At 30.3% G+C, this 17,152-nt stretch overlaps 1 protein-coding gene across 1 annotated transcript; it reads right to left on the bottom strand.

Annotated features, from left to right (window-relative positions):
• Nucleotides 1-113: 113 nt before the first annotated feature.
• On the bottom strand, nt 114-1,933 carry LOC141700122 (uncharacterized). The gene is made up of 5 exons (XM_074503893.1): nt 1,788-1,933; nt 1,294-1,420; nt 945-1,018; nt 756-842; nt 114-668 (listed from the first exon to the last, which is right to left on the bottom strand). Exons 2-5 carry the CDS (start codon nt 1,418-1,420, stop codon nt 390-392), a joined length of 567 nt encoding a protein of 188 aa, XP_074359994.1. The 5' UTR covers nt 1,788-1,933; the 3' UTR covers nt 114-389.
• Between the last annotated feature and the right edge of the window lie 15,219 nt (nt 1,934-17,152).

The raw sequence follows: 17,152 nt of genomic DNA, 5'->3' as shown, positions 1-17,152 counted from the left end.
ATTGTTCATAACAATTTTCAATTTCACTCCCAGGCGCATTGGTACATGTGAAAGCCAAAACACCATTGATATCCATTCAAAAAATCAACAAAAAGAGAAAGAAGCACTTTCAGTAAAAATAACAGAACCACTCATTTGCTTTAGACAGGTGCACTACCAGAGATCCGGGCACAAATACTATTACAGAAAACAAAGCACAATCAAAATTTGAGTTTACATATTCACTTCAGATATATGAATAGGTACCATGTTAACATTAATAGGATAAGAATCCTTGTCTAACACGAAATACACTTGTATGACGGAAAAGAAGGCCCTGTATTTCCTAGGTTCCCTTTAATGGCAGCAATTTTTACTGAACCTCGTTAAAAGTTCCATTCATTATGACCCTAATGGCGCTTACGGCCACCACCCTTCTTCCCTTTGTTCTTTTTACCACCCTTTCTCTTCTGCACTTTACTGCCTTCAAAGCTGCCGCCATCACCACCTCTAAATTCACCACCTCTAGATGCAGAGGGTGCAGGCTTCAGCATATGTTTAACATCAAGTATACCATTTCTGAAATTCCCAACGGTTGACTTCAACACTCGGTCCTCGGGCTTACGCTTATCCACTGATCTTTTATTTTCACCATTAAACCTGCTTCCAAATCGTCCAAGTATTGCACTCTGCAAAAACCTCCGTCAGAAACTGCAATTTCAAGAAATGGTAGTATTAAACTGTACACAACACTAGTACAGGGAGTATAAACAGACCTCTTGTAGAGTTTTTTGCTCTCTTTCTTTCTGCTTCTTCATTTGCACTAGTGCTACGCTTAGAGGTAATCTCTGCTTCTTCACAGGCTAAGGCAAGAAACAACATAGGCATCGTCACATGGTTCTAACATAATATGGATCCCAGTTCAAAATAAGTTCCAAGTTCCTGAATACATATAAGATAATCACCTTCCCACCCAAAGAAACGACTTTCTTGTTTTCCAACTCCTTCCTCTCTTTCCACGTCATATGTTTCTTACTTACTGTGGTATAACATTTGAAGCATAACAATTAGGCCAATAAACAATTTTCGCATACTAAATAGTGACGCCAGATGAACTTCAGATCAGTACACTCATTAAAAATATCCAACAACCGAACACATTAGCTCAAATTCCAGATTCACAAAGTCGTAAACGCTTCCCACTACTAATACGCAATATCATAAAACTCGTTATAGAACAAAAGACTATAACATTAAATCACAAGGTAAACAAGTAACCATTAAACCGCTAGAACAAAAGAAGAAAACATTTACCAAAAGACTCAATATCCTTCATTATCGACCTTATATCCATATTGGGGCTTGTTAGATCCATAGAACTTGAAGACGCCACGTCTTTCTGCCCGTGCTTCTTTCTCGACATTTCCGATTTCTTATTCATCTGAAACATAAAAAAATCAAAACAGGGTCAAATAAAAATCATAAAAAATGCATATACATAATAAAAAACAAATTCAAATTCAAAATAAATAAATTAAAAGCACAAACATGTAACTCTAACATATCCAAAAAGCACATATCGACAAATTCACAGCAGGCAACATAAAATTATGTGTAGATAGACGTAAAATCAACCTAAACGACTTAATTATTATCTTTTTAAGCCCAGAAAATAGAAATAAAAAACACAAATTTTTATGACAACCTTACATGTATAAATTAACAGGCAATAAATAATTATCTATGCACATATAACAACTGAGTGTGATTAAAAGGGGATATATAATGAATATATGAGCAGAAAGTACCTTAATTTGGTTGGAATTGAATTAAGATACAGAGGTTAAGCTAGCTAGGGTTTTGAGTGACCAGAAGTGAGACAGTCGGGTCGGGGCAAGACAAAGATTACCGGGTTTTAACAGATTGGGCTTGACTCGATTTAAGATGGGCTTCTAATAACCTAAAGCTTCTCTCTGGTAATTGGTTTAAAACCAAATTAAAAAATATCAGATTTAGTACCTCTTTTAAAAAATTAGTTATTACTTTAAAATATTAGTTTAAAATTTTTTGATTTTGCAAAAAGATAAAATTTTTACAGTTTTTTTTTGAAAAGTTGTGTTTTCAATATAAAAATTCAAAAATATTTTCTTAAAGTTCAGTTTAAAATACGATTTAGAAATTTTGCAACCTAAGTCTTAAGGTGTGACATTGAGCTTATTTTTCTTAAATTAATTTTTAGGTTAATTTTCGGGTTGTAACTAATGATCGATTAACATAAATCAATTTTGAAATCAACTTTTTTGAAATTTAATACAAAGTTAATTTTAGGGTCGTAGAAGTCTAGCTTTTCGAAATGAAACCTTAAAATGCATTTTGAAAAATAAGTTTAAAAATCAACGTATTTTTTGAAAATAGATTTAAAAATTATAGGTATTTTCAATAATTTTTCTTTTAATTTTTGGTGTCGCATTTTATACTTGAATTTTAATAAAAATGATCAAAATACACTATTTCGAGACTTTATATGTCAAAAAACAGCTTGCCAGTAAGTTCTGTCAATATTCCGCGATGCATGACTGTGGTGTTTTATAAACAATACGCATATCATCATTGCGTGCTCAGTTTTTAATAAAAACAGATTATTTTATAAGTATTATATACAATCAGAATTGGTTCGGAAAAATAATATCTTGAAGAATAGCGATATGGAAGAGACCGTGTGAGGACTCCTGCATCCAGCCAAAGAATATCCAAAGGAGCTTGGAGAGCGTTATGGATAATAGGGCAAGGGTGAGTTGAGACTTCCGGTGACCAGAAAGCTATTGTAAGATGTAAAAAATTCTGATTTAAATCTGATTGTGTATGATAACATTATAAAATAATGTTTTCTGAGATTATGATGTATAATTAGTATGAGGTTATAGAGATGATTTCATTTAAAATAATGAATTTGATTTTGTCTATTGCTTACTACATGCAAAAAATAACCATATTAATTAATACGAAAATGCATGCACCTTCTCTCGCCTTCCCTCTTTAGGGTTGTTTTTATCCAGTTATATTATTTGTTAAAAATACAAGGAATAATTTTAACAAATAATATAACTGGATAAAAACAACCCTAAAGAGGGAAGGCGAGGGAAGGTGCATGCATTTTCGTATTAATTAATATGGTTATTTTTTGCATGTAGTAAGCAATAGACAAAATCAAATTCATTATTTTAAATGAAATCATCTCTATAACCTCATACTAATTATACATCATAATCTCAGAAAACATTATTTTATAATGCTATCATACACAATCAGATTTAAATCAGAATTTTTTACCTCTTACAATAGCTTTCTGGTCACCGGAAGTCTCAACTCACCCTTGCCCTATTATCCATAACGCTCTCCAAGCTCCTTTGGATATTCTTTGGCTGGATGCAGAAGTCCTCACACGGTCTCTTCCATATCGCTATTCTTCAAGATATTATTTTTCCGAACCAATTCTGATTGTATATAATACTTATAAAATAATCTGTTTCTATTATTATGATATATTCCTAGTAGAGTTTATAGAGAGTGAAGAAGTTTAGCCAGACATATTCAGAGAGAGAGAGAATTGAACTTCAGAAATTTTTCAGATATCCTTTCCATTTCATGTATGGACTTATTTATAGTAGTCTTTCTATATGGTTACAGATTACCGGGATAACCGGTTTCTTTTACATAATTACTAAAAATTCAGGAATCTTTTCTTTTCTTTGTCTGCCATTTCTTCTTTTGTCGTCTCTTCATATTTTCTTCATCTTTATCTTTTGTGTCTGCCATGATATCTTGCAGGATCTGTCATCTTTTTCCAGGGAATCTGCTTTTTCTTTTCTTCTTTCTTCATCTTTGTCTGCCATGATATTTTTGGAATCTCCTGGTAATATAACTTTTTGGTTTTCACCATTCAATTTGCAGTGTTCTGGTGTATTACACCATTTTTGTATTATGCAAAGGGATCAGAATTCATCCCTTTGTCATCATCTTTTAGACTGATAATAGGTCTCTTTCGAGGACCTGTTATTCTTTGATAATATTCAGTAGTATGTTTTGCATGATTATATTTCAGGTTTTCTATTTTATCAAGCATGATCTCTAATGCCATAGTTCCTGAATTTTGTATAATATTATCATAATATAAGGTTATTATACTTTCGGTGAAACCTCCACCATGGCTTTCAGAAATAATTATAACTTTCCGAGCTCGTAGTATATCTTGTATTTTGGACCTGAGGGTAGCTAGTCCAATGGCTCGTTTTTCACATAACCATTCCTGGAATTTGTTAATATCACAGGGATTTGGCAATTTCAAGCTTTTGGTTTCTCCCACAATATCTGCCATATTCCTTCCCAATTTAAATAGTTGACATATTATTATGGGTTTTCCAACTAGATCGGTTGATGCATCAAAAACTTGTATTCCATATGAGTCTGCTCTCATTTCCCGTATCATAGCTTCCACGGATTTGACAATTATACTTGGTAGCTTTGATATACAATACATGGTTTCATTTGTTAAGATCTTGTCAACAAAACCATGTATAAACAGGTTATAGACTATGTCAGGTTTTGCATTTTCACAACAAATATATCTGGGATATTTTGTAGATTTTGTCAGTCTGCAAACATCAGGGTTAGATTTATAATCATAATATTTCATCATTTGCTCATATGTTTTCACTATCTCAGGTGAGTGTTTCAGCCTATCACTCATTGATAAATTTGACAGAGTAGTTGATATGTTGGTTGAAGGTGATGGCATGGTTACAAGCTTTGATGAAAATGTTATAGGTTTTATTGTAGGGATTGCAACTGAAGCTTGTAGAGTTGTTTTGTCTTTTATAGCTTCCATAATTTGTTTCAGAAAATGTTGGTTCTCCTGAACCAGGGTTTCTATCTCCTTTTGGAGTTTGGTGATTTTCTCATTATTGGTTGAGATATGAGAAGTGACATCAGTGATATATTTCTCAAAATTTTCCATATCCTGCTAAGAGCAACAAACAATTAAATTTTCCCTTTACAAAAACAAAATGCATGACATTCAATGGCATTTAATTTCCTAATAATTGATATTAATAATTCATCAATATACCTTCTATTAGGAGTGAAATAATAACCAATGTGTTTTTCTATTTCTAGAAATCCTTTGTATGCTTCTTCTAGTTTTTCTGTATTATTTTTATCTAATCCTTCGAGAGCAAAATTTTTTATAAATTCTACAGCTTCTGAAGTAGTAGTTCATATTATTAAAGATCCCGATATGATTTTCCATGGTTGAGCTTGTCTTCTTGTATATTCTATTTTCATTGTTTATTTTCTCTGCTAAGATAGTCGGCCAACACATTTTTTGTTCCTGATATATTTTTTATTACAAAATCATAACAACAGAAAAAAGATTGCCATTTTCTTCTTTCATTTAATTCTGGTAATAATTCTATTTTATTAGTAATAAAGGCTTTTACTTGAGTATTATATGTTCTTACTACAAATTTAACAGGTAATAAATGATAATTAACTTTTTAATCCCATATTTTACAGCTAATAGTTCTTTTTCATTTATGTGGTAGTTTGATTCATTAGGTTTCCAAGTTCCTCCTGCATATCCACATATATGTGTATTTTCTTTATCTATGTCATCCTTCTCATATGCTATTAGGACCGCTCCCCATCCTATATCACTAGCATCAGTATATAATTCTAAATGATCTGTTTCTATGGGTATTCTATGTTTTGGTAAATCTTTCACCTTTTCCTTAAGAATTTTTATACAGTTTTCATGTTCTTTTGTCCATCCAAAAGGTTTATTTTTTGTTAGTTCCTGTAATGGTTTTCTTAATTTAGGTAAGTCTTTAATATGATCTGAGGCATAATTTATTATTCCTAAAAATTGTTGTACCTCTTTTTTATTTTCTAATTTGTCCTTAAAATTTACAATCTTTGTTACTATATGATCTTGTAATTTTATACCTTCTTTATCTATTTTGTATCCTAAATATTCTATCTTATTCTTAAATATTTCAGATTTCTTTTCAGACAGTAATATTCCATGCTGGTCTATTGTTTTTATAAATTGCTCTAAATGTTTTATATGTTCTTCTAGAGTTTCACTATATATTAATATATCGTCTACATATACTATACAGAAATCTTTTAATTTCCTAAAGATTTGGTCCATTCTTCGTTGAAATATTTGTGGCGCATTTTTTAATCCAAAGGGTAATACTATCCATTCATAATGTCCTTGCGGAGCACTAAAGGCTGTTAAAGGTCTTGATTCTTTGGTTAATTTTATTTGCCAAAATCCACTTTTACAATCAAATTTACTAAACCATTTCTTATTTCCTAGTCTATTTATAAGATTTCTTTTGTATGGTAAGAAATATCCATCAAATATAGTTTTCTTATTTAATTCTCTATAGTCTATTACCATACGGGCTTTTCCCCTTTTCTGTTCATTATGTTTTCTTACAAGGAAAGCCGGGCTACTATGTGGACTTTTACTTTCTTGTATTAATTTTAGTTTTAATAATTCATTGATTTGATTATCAAATTCTTTTTGGTCTGAAGGGCTATACCTTATAGGTTTAGATCTTATTATATCATTAGGGTTTAATAATTTTATTTCAGCATATATCTTTTCCTTATCCCATAACCTCATAGGATTTTCTCCGAAGTTGGATTTTAATAAATTATTATATTTTTCAGTTAATTCTTGTAGATTATTATTTCTTTCTATTTTTAGATTGTTTATTCTTATAGTATTTATAGTACTTATTGGCATAATTCTTTTTAATACTATCCACTTATTACACGGAGTTTGTAATGATAGGGTATTTGAAGTTACTATATGTGTTTTAAAATAATCTAAAAAGTTATTTCCTAATAGTATAGATTGCTTCATCTTATTCTGATATACAATAGGTAAACTGAATAATGTTTTATTTAGCTTTATTCTCATGTTTTTTGCTATTACATCTAATTCCTTCTTTTGTTCATTAAATCCTGATACCCTAGTTCTATGTGTATTAGATTTTTCCCATCTATATGAAGCTAAAACTTCCTTTTTTACTAGACATAGATCTGCTCCACTATCTATAAATATTTTTTGTTTTAGGAATTTATATTTTTTATATTCTACATCTGCTTCTATGTATATTGCTACCATTCCTCCCAATTGCTTTCACTAGATGATTCATAATTTATAAAGTTTATTTCATTATCAGTTTCACTAATATAAAACTCTTCATATTCATACCATCTATTGTCATCTTCTTTAATTTGTTCTATTTCCATTATGAATTGTGATGTATTTATATATTTTACTTTCTTTTCTTTCAGTTTAGGACATTTATTAGCATAATGTCCTTTTTCATTACAATTCCAACATTTACATTCACTTATATCTTTCTTTTTAAAAGGTTTTCTTCTAAACTTTCTCTTATTTTTATATCTTCTCCTATTTTCTGGTGTATTTCTAAATTTCCTAAATCTTTTTCTCTTATATCTGTTGTATTTATAAGGATAATTATTTCTATTTTGTTTGCTTCTGTACTTCTCATATGATTTTTTTCTTATTATACCTCTTCTTATAGTTCCTATAGGGTTTTTTATCTTCACATCCAAATACTAATCTTCTTTCAGTGAATCCACATATTTCTCTTAATCCTAGTTTTTTATCCTTTTTAACCTTCTGTTGCACCCTATATTCTTCACATTTTCTCATTAGATATCCTCTTAGTACTCTTATTCTTTCACCCAGAGTGTTCTCACGAGGTTCTAACTTATTATATTCCTTAGTTATCTCAGTATTATAAGGTTCTGGTAAATGATCATAATATAATTGTTGATATATATGTCCTTCTTCGGGTAAGAATCTAGCTTCATAAAAGAATTTAGTAAAACTTATAGTATATTCTGGTAACTTGTTAATTTTACAGCATTTCATGTTATTTAGATTCATTATTATTTCTATTTTTCTTTCTATTAAAACTTGGTCTCTAGCTACTATCCAAGGTTCTCCTAAGAATTCTCTTTTTAATATCATATCAAATATTTGTAACATTGATTTCCAATCCGTTGCATACCTTAGTACTTCAGTTTTTAACTGATATTCTATGGATTCTATCCAATATGCTACCTTTCCAATTAACGTTTTTGAGATCAAGTTATAAGTATATTCTAACTCATCTGTATGAGTAGAATTCATTAATGCTATATACATTCCTAAATTCCAATCAGTAATTCTCCTGCTAATTTCTTGTTCTTCATATACATTATCTAAGTCTAAAAAGTATCCATTCAAGTTTACGCCTTGTGACATTGATCCTATAAATTCTTTAAATTCATTATGTTGTCCTATTGGTATGTGTTTTGGTATCGTGTTCCTATATCTTGTTATAACTTCCATATTATGGTCGGTTACTTCTTCTTCTGGGTAGTTATCCATCTCCTCATTTTTTATTCCTTCAGTTTCTATATCAGTATAATTATTTTTATCTTCTTGGTCACTATTCGATTCTTGTTTTATTACTGCATTTACATTTTTCATTCTTTCTAAAGCTTCTATTATATTTTTATTTTCTATTTCCATTTCAGAATTTTCCTCATAACTACTGTTATATTCTTCTATTATATTCACCGTTTTTCCTAAATTATCTTGTTCCAATTCACTAGTACTTGTATTATTATTTGTAGATACAGTACTAGAAACTTCACTTGTATCTTTTTTTTTCCTTTTAACTTATTTAATTGCCTTTTCAATATTTCTATTTCTTTTTTATTTTCTTCTGTTTTCTCATTTAATTCCTTTTTTGTTTGTCTTAAATCTCTTTTTACATCTTTTAGTTCCTTTTTAGTTTCTTTATATTTATTTTTATATTTTTTATATTTTTCTAACCATTCTTCATTAGTATTTAATCGTAATTTTTTTATTCTCCGTCCTTATTTCTTCTATTTTTTCCTTTTGTTGTTCTAATTTTGACTTTAAATATTCTATCACAGTTGTATCAATCTTAAACTCATCTTTGCTTTCACTAGTTGTTTCCTTTTTTAATGGTTCATACTTATATTTTTCTCTTTCTAAAATTTCTTTTCCATGATTCTTTAAAAATGTTATCACGTTATATTCTTTTTGTTCTTTAGTTTCCATTAGAACTTTCCTTTTTTACTAAGTTGTCCCAAATTATCTAATACCTTTCCTATTGGTTCAGATATATTAGGTTTCATTTTACTTATATCTATCATCATTGGCTCATTAACTCTTCTCCATGCATTTATGGCTTTTAGTTCTGGCTTATTTGTAATTTCTTTTTCTGGTATAATTTTTTGTTTTCCTTCTTCTAATTTTATTAACTTGTCTAGTATCATTTTTAAAGTAGGTATTTCAGAATTATTCCATAAGCTTGTTAACTCTTCTCTTATTATTTGTCTCAAATTTTCTTGATTATCTTGTTTTTCTACCAATCTCATTATTGCATTTAGTTTTTCCTTAACTATTATTTCTTCCCATAAATTTTTTATAAATTCTGAGTCTGACATTTTATTATTTGTTGATTCGCTTCTTCTAACCATTTCCAACATCTATCCAATATTTACTAGTATTTTTACTCTGTTCTTCTAATTTCTTAATATCATTTTCTAACTTTGTTTGTCTTTCCTTATATTCTAAATATTTTATTTGTGAATCTATTTCGCTTTCTAACATACTCTGTATTTTCTTTAACTTTTCTTTCTTATTCCTTAATTTTTCTTGTATATTCATAGTTTTTCTATAAATCTTTCTTTTCCTTGATCTACTATCTTTATTCCATTATTATTAATTTTATAATTTATCATTTTTAAGAAGTCGCTTCCTAATAATAATTCACTCGAACTATCATATTCTATTACTCCTATATTTATATTATATTCCAAGTCTAATATTTTAAACTTTAAATTAGTACATTTAGTAATAAATATTTCTCTATCATTTTCTGCATATCTGTAAGTCTGAGGTTCTATCCACTTACAATTTTCTTCATTTACCTTGCTTATATGAATAAAACTTTTGGTAGCTCCTGTATTAATTTCTGCTATACAGTCTCTTGTTATTGTTTCGTCAAATATTATTATTTTTATTTTCAAACTATCAGTATCTATTTTTATTAAATCTATCTTTCTACTCGTCATACTCATTGATCTAATTAATCTTATAGGATTTTGTTCTTTTCTAAAACTTAATCTAGATCCTTCTAATATTGGTTTAATTCTTTGCCTTGGAATCATTTGTCTATTACTAAAATCTATTGTAATTTCTTCTGGGATTGTTATTTGAGATTCTTCTTTATGTTCAATTTTTTCTAATATATCATTATATAACTTTGGTACTATTATTCCTAATTCCGTTTGTTTCTTTACGTGATGGTTTCCAGTCATAGCATAAACCATTTTGGTTTCTATACTAATAACTTTACTTCCTTTTTGCATTTTTATTCCATCTAACTTATAGTATAATGTTAAAGATCTTTCTTTATTTTCATCCCTTAGTGATATACTGAAATCGGGTTGTATTATAAATTTTAATTTCTGATATATCAAGTTTCCTTTTATTACTGCTATTAATGAATCTTGTATATTTCCTATTATTCTATCATCCAATACATATATCTGTATAGGAGTATCGATATTTTTCTGAAAATATGCTTTTATTGTAAATTCTATTGCTCCAAAATATATGTTTTTTAGTTTATTTGCTTCCTTTTGTTTTAATTTGGATAATTCTCTTTTTATTAATCCATCTGTTATTAAATTTATTCTTGTTTTTCCATTTATTGTATCTATATCTATTACATTCTCATGTTTTTGGGCTATATACCTAACTTCCTTATTTCTTTCAAAATATGATGTCTTGAATATCTTTTTTATTGTTAATTCTTCTGTTTCACTTTGAATTTGATTATATATATCTGGTTTAAAACTTAGGGTTTGTGATGTTCCTCCTTCGTATTCATCCATTTGATAATACATATCTTGTTTTTCACTTATTTCTTCTAATGACATTTTATCCATCTATATTTTATCCAGTTATATTATTTGTTAAAATTATTCTTTTAAGTCCTTGTATTCTTAGTTTATCATTTCTAAATGTTATTATCATATTTCCAAGTTGTTGGTAAATTCTCATAATTTCTTCGTTATTCTCTCTTGTCCATGTTATTTTATTTTTTCTTTCTAGTAATTTTTCCAGATCTATTTCTAATTTTTCTTGATTTTTTATTAATTGCTTTAGTTTTCTATTATTTCTAGTTATTGCATTTGGATCTGTCCAATTCATTTTTTAATTTTTTGTTTTAAATCGTCTATTAATCTATATTGTTCAGTTAATACTTCTTTTAAGTCTTTTATTTCGATTTCTAAATTAGTTTCTTTAATAAATTTTTCTCGTTTTAATAAAAGTTTTTCTTCCTCTAGTCTCCTAATTTTTTCATCTCTTTCTTCCAACATTGTTTGTAATATAGCTATAATATCTAATTTTTCATTTATTATTTGCATGCTTATCTTACAACTTTCAATATGTTGATTTATTAGCCTATTATATGTTGGTTCTTTATCAGCTATATACTGAATTGATCGTATCCTTAAATCTTCCATAAGTCAGATTAATTGTCTGTATAAAATTTTCTTACACATCTGTTGTGTTACTTTGTTTTCTACTATAAATAAAATTAATAGAGTTGCTATTATTTTAGATTTATATCTTTTATTCCTTTCTCTATTTATTCTTGTCGGAGGTCTCATTTAACCATCAAATTTTATTTCCTTTTTACTATTCATGTACCTTTTACTATTCATTAGTTACTATTCACTGTTTACTATTCACGGCTACTTTTGCTACAGTGTTTTACTGTTCATTTCCCGCCTATTACTAGCTCTGATACCAATTTCTGGGGCTTATTATTATGGATCGTTTATATAACCAATTTCTGGGGCTTATTATTATGGATCGTTTATATATCTACACAACCCTAAAGAGGGAAGGCGAGGGAAGGTGCATGCATTTTCGTATTAATTAATATGGTTATTTTTTGCATGTAGTAAGCAATAGACAAAATCAAATTCATTATTTTAAATGAAATCATCTCTATAACCTCATACTAATTATACATCATAATCTCAGAAAACATTATTTTATAATGCTATCATACACAATCAGATTTAAATCAGAATTTTTTACCTCTTACAATAGCTTTCTGGTCACCGGAAGTCTCAACTCACCCTTGCCCTATTATCCATAACGCTCTCCAAGCTCCTTTGGATATTCTTTGGCTGGATGCAGGAGTCCTCACACGGTCTCTTCCATATGATGTGTATGCTCTAAAAATAGGATAAATATATTCAAATGCGCAACATGTGTATTCGGCAGGCATTTTCGACAAAACTTGTTAAGCATTTTAGATATTGGTGTGCTGAAAAGTGGTTATTTTGAAATAACATCCACTATACCACATATTGGATACAACAACCTGAAAATGTGACTTTAGGGCCTAAAATCATTGTAATAGAGTTTATTGCAATGCTTTTGGCAAAAACTGGCGTTAACTTTGCTCACGTTACGATAAACCGATATAGCAACGAATACAATACTATATGGCAACGCCTATATTCATTGCAATCGTGGTATATGGCAATTGTTTACTCTTTACAGCAACATATTTCAGCCATTACAGTAGTTAATTGCAATGCCAGTTTTTTGTTAATTTTTCGTTAACCATTGCAATACGTGGTTAATGGCAACGAAATTAAAGTATATTTGGCAACATAATTGGTCCAATAACAATGCTTTCAGTACCCACAATAAGAACAAATGGAAACACTTTTTAGGATTTAACAATACTTTTTAATAGTAGAAATGAACAAATGGTAACAACTTTTAGGATATAGCAATATTTTTAATACAAAAAATAAGAATCGATAGCAACCCTATTATAGGATATAACAATGCATTTCTAAAACAAAAATGGTATGACCTGATTGTTTCTATTTCGACCCACCAATAAATTGGTTCACAAAAAAAATCAACAACAACTTTTAGGATATAGCAATATTTTTAATACAAAAAATAAGAATCGATAGCAACCCTATTATAGGATATAACAATGCATTTCTAAAACAAAAATGGTATGACCTGATTGTTTCTATTTCGACCCACCAATAAATTGGTTCACAAAAAAAATCAACCAAGTCATTGTCATTGGTATATCAATACCATAAATCAAAAAGGTACTATCCCAACTACATTATCACAAAAGCTATTAAATGTCTAAAGTTTAGCTAGGTGCAAAATAAAACGACGATGCGTTAATAAGTACAAATCATATCTAGCGCTAGTTCATACATTAATGCACCAAATCTGAAACAAAAGTGGAAATACAATGAGAAGCAATCAAGGAGCTGCCTTTGCTTCATCTCCGGCTAACTCCGCTCCTTCCTCATCAGATTTATCAGCCAACAGATCGTCAATGGAAATTTGCAAACCAATCATTTCAATAATCTTTTCCAAAATCTATTTCAGCTTTCTGTTCGTCTTCTCCTCCATTTCAGCAGAAAGTTCTTCTCTAATTTTTGTCAATTCTGTAGACCTCTTAGTGTTTTTTTTTGCAAATCTAGCTTTGTTTTTCTTATTCTTCCACTTCTGCCAAGAAGTTAGTTGGGTGCATGACCATCAAAATCTAATTCCACCGCACCATCCTCTACTTCCTCAAAATTATCATCAACATTATTCTAAATAAATGATTAAAGAAATAGTTACGAAATGATGACAGATAACAAATATTGTGACAATGCTTATATAAAGCTAAAAAAATTTACCTCCTCAATCATCGTGCGAGTTTTATGATAAATTTGTCCATTTGATGGTGATTTAGGTAGGTTCTTTTTCTTTTTCTAGTATAAAACAAAGAGTGCATCATTAAACAAATAATATGTGTTAGTAAAATAAATATGTGTTCGCATAAGAATAGTAGAACTTCTATATACTATATAGATGTACGCATGATTGTAATAAAAGACTCTAATTAGCATATCATTTTATTACCAATATGAGCAAAACTTTTACGGACAGCCTTGTGTGCATCTTTAACTTTTTTCCGATTTTATGCATTTTTCCTAGCCTTGTCCATCACAGTTCCATCACCCCAATATGCCAGCAATGACTTGAATTGCTCCAATAAAATATGGTGAGGCCTATTTTTTAACTGATCCTCATCAGTATCATATTTGGTATAATACTATGACTTAAATCGGCTTTTGTACACCCTCAAAGACTCATCAACAGTCTTCATCACCCAATCTTTACCTTCCTCGGGAATGATGAACTTTTGCTAAATAAAATAAAATGAATAAATTAATTATATAGAGTTAGTTGTAGATAATTTGAACAATCTTTAATTAAATGTACCTAAAATTAAATAAGTGTACAAGGAAAAGGTGTGGCATTTTTACCTTGACAAAATCCCACCAGCTATTTTTTTGTTCATCGGGAATTTCAAGCCAACTAACATAATCAAGTGGCACACACTCCCGAGATAATTTTCTCAAAAAACTGCTAAATTCGGCTCTTACTTTGTTATCATCGGAAATTGGCTGCAAGTCATGATTCAAGTAAAGCTCTAGTCTTTCGTCTAGTCTCCTGGTGCAAACCGAACTCATTTTGGTAAGTCCTCTATTTCTTTTGATTTTAGGCTGGTCTGTCAAAGCACAAAAAAAATATGTAATGATAATCGCTTGATCAATGTCATAGTTCTATTATGTATACATCAAATAAATACCTGTTTTAGTTGCGGTAGTGTTGTCTCGATTCTCCCCAGCATCATCATCATTATTCATCAAATCATTTTCCCTTTCTTTTTCCACATCTTCCCTATTCTTTTTGGATTGCTGCAATTTATTGTACGCCGCCATGGTACCAACTCCATGATTCAGTGGTGTTATTCCTAGTGAACTAACAATGAGATTTACAGAAGGGGGGTTGAATGTAAATCTCAAAACTTTTTCAAGTTTTGAGCAGTTTCAAAGGCTGTGTGTTTAAGATAAACAAGTGTGTGAATTGCTTTAAGCTAATACAGACAGATATATATTCAAGCACAAAAGTACAGAACACAACAGACCTTAAAAACTTTTCTGGTGGATTTGTTGTTCCATCAGAGATGGTATTTCAGAAAATCTGTGATTCAAGAAGTTGATCACAGCTGCATCCTAGTACAAACTAGATAATTTTTCTCAATATTTTTCTAAACAGCTCTGGAAAAATTCTATTCTAATTACTAGCTGCTACTTGGTTTATATAACACCAAGTTTACAAGTGAAGACAAAGATAAAAAGTACAATAATAAAATAAGTTCTCCACTTGTTTCTTCTCCATTTTACTCCAGTGCATTGTTGACTATTGCCTCTTTATACTAGAGTAGAACGGCTGCTTTTTCTGATGTTCCTGAAATAGGCTACCACATCTCAGTTGTCTCTGTCAACCCATGTGCCTTTGTTTGTAGGTACAACTACCACTTGTCAACTGCTATTTAACAGAACATCCGTTGAAGCCTTCATCCGTTGATGGCTTTATCCGTTGATGTGTTAGCAGTTGAAGCTCTATCCGTTGATGCACTCATCCGTTGAAGGATGTTATCCGTTGAAGCTTTAGAGACATCCGTTGAAGCTTTGTTTCTCATCCGTTGAAGGTCTTTAAGTTATCCGTTGATACCATTTCATTTATACAAAATTACAAGGCATGAAATATTTATAATTGGCCTTCCTATCTGCATATCCTTTAGTAGTCAACATGACTTATAATTTCCCTCAACATTTAAGAATTATATCTCAAATTCAGAGACTGAAATATGCTACAACACTAGACTTATTTCTAAGTAAAGCTACACCATCAACGGATAGCCAAAGTGGTCTTATCCGTTGAGGCTACAAACACTAGATTTCTACTTAAGTGTTTTGTTAAACATATCATCAAAGTAATGCACATATATTCCTAACAATCTCCCCCTATTTATGTCTATAAGAATTGTAGACATAAATTCAAGGTTAACTTGATGATAACAAAACACTTAACAAATATATGAACTGAAACTAAGTAGAAATTTAAAAGTGCTGCAAAAGTGTATGTACTAGAAGGTAATTGAAGATTTACAGTGTTTCCAAGGGTGCTCCACTAGCCTGAGCAAATCATCTTTTTCTTCTTTGATCCCTGGTTTTCTTTCCTAGCCCTTTGTCATTTTCCTCAATTTGGAGTTGGAGTTGTCTGAAGAATTCAGCTTCATCTTCATCACTGATATCCAACTTAGATTGCATTTCTTTGAGAGTTTCATTGCTGGCAATCTTGAGTTGGTCTTCAAGTCTGAAAAATCTTCTGACTCCTTTATCATCTCTGAATTCCATCAACCAATGAGGTGATTTGTGAATTGTAGTTCCCCTTTCTTGAATGAGTAAGGTTCTGGGCAAAGCATTGGGCTCCCTCCAAGTTTTCCTTATGTTGGCAATCTTGTTGAGAATTTCAGTCTTGGCAGTCCTGGTAAAGCCAGAATCCTTTTGTATGGCTGAAAAGACTCTGATCAAGGTAGAGTAGCCTTCATTCAGAATCCTGTAGAGAGGCCATGTTCTTTCCCCAGCTCCTTTGTATCTGAACACCAATCTCTCTGGTAGTTGTCTGTAAGCAGCAATTCCCCTTACATCCTCCAGCTCATCCAGATAGAGTTCAATGTCTGAAATTTCTTTTATGTCATAGATGTGAACATAATCATCTTTAGAAATGGGTGGCTTAGGGTTAGGTTTATGTTTTTGAGTAAATTTCTTAGAGTTTAGGGGAGGTGTAGATTTGGATTTTCTTTTCTGTTTCTTTGGTAGTGGAAGAGTGGTTAAAAAGGTAGGCAAATTGATGGTGTCCCAATCAATAGGTTCCTCTTTTGGGATGATTGGTTCACCATGGATGTTTATAGTGGGATCAGCAACAAAGGGTTCAGGTATGGAAGGTAGAGATTTAGTTTCTTCAGTGTTGCCTTCACTCCTTCTATGTGCCTTGGCCTTTCTTCTGTTTCCCTTCTGCCATTCCTCTTTTTCCTCCATGCTTTCACCAAATATACTCCCAAAACCTCATCTAGTT

This window comes from Apium graveolens, unplaced genomic scaffold (assembly GCF_009905375.1).
Source record: "Apium graveolens cultivar Ventura unplaced genomic scaffold, ASM990537v1 ctg1800, whole genome shotgun sequence".
NCBI classification, from domain to species: domain Eukaryota; kingdom Viridiplantae; phylum Streptophyta; class Magnoliopsida; order Apiales; family Apiaceae; genus Apium; species Apium graveolens.
Note: the sequence above shows the minus strand (reverse complement) of the source record. Positions and strands in the feature narration are given on the sequence as shown.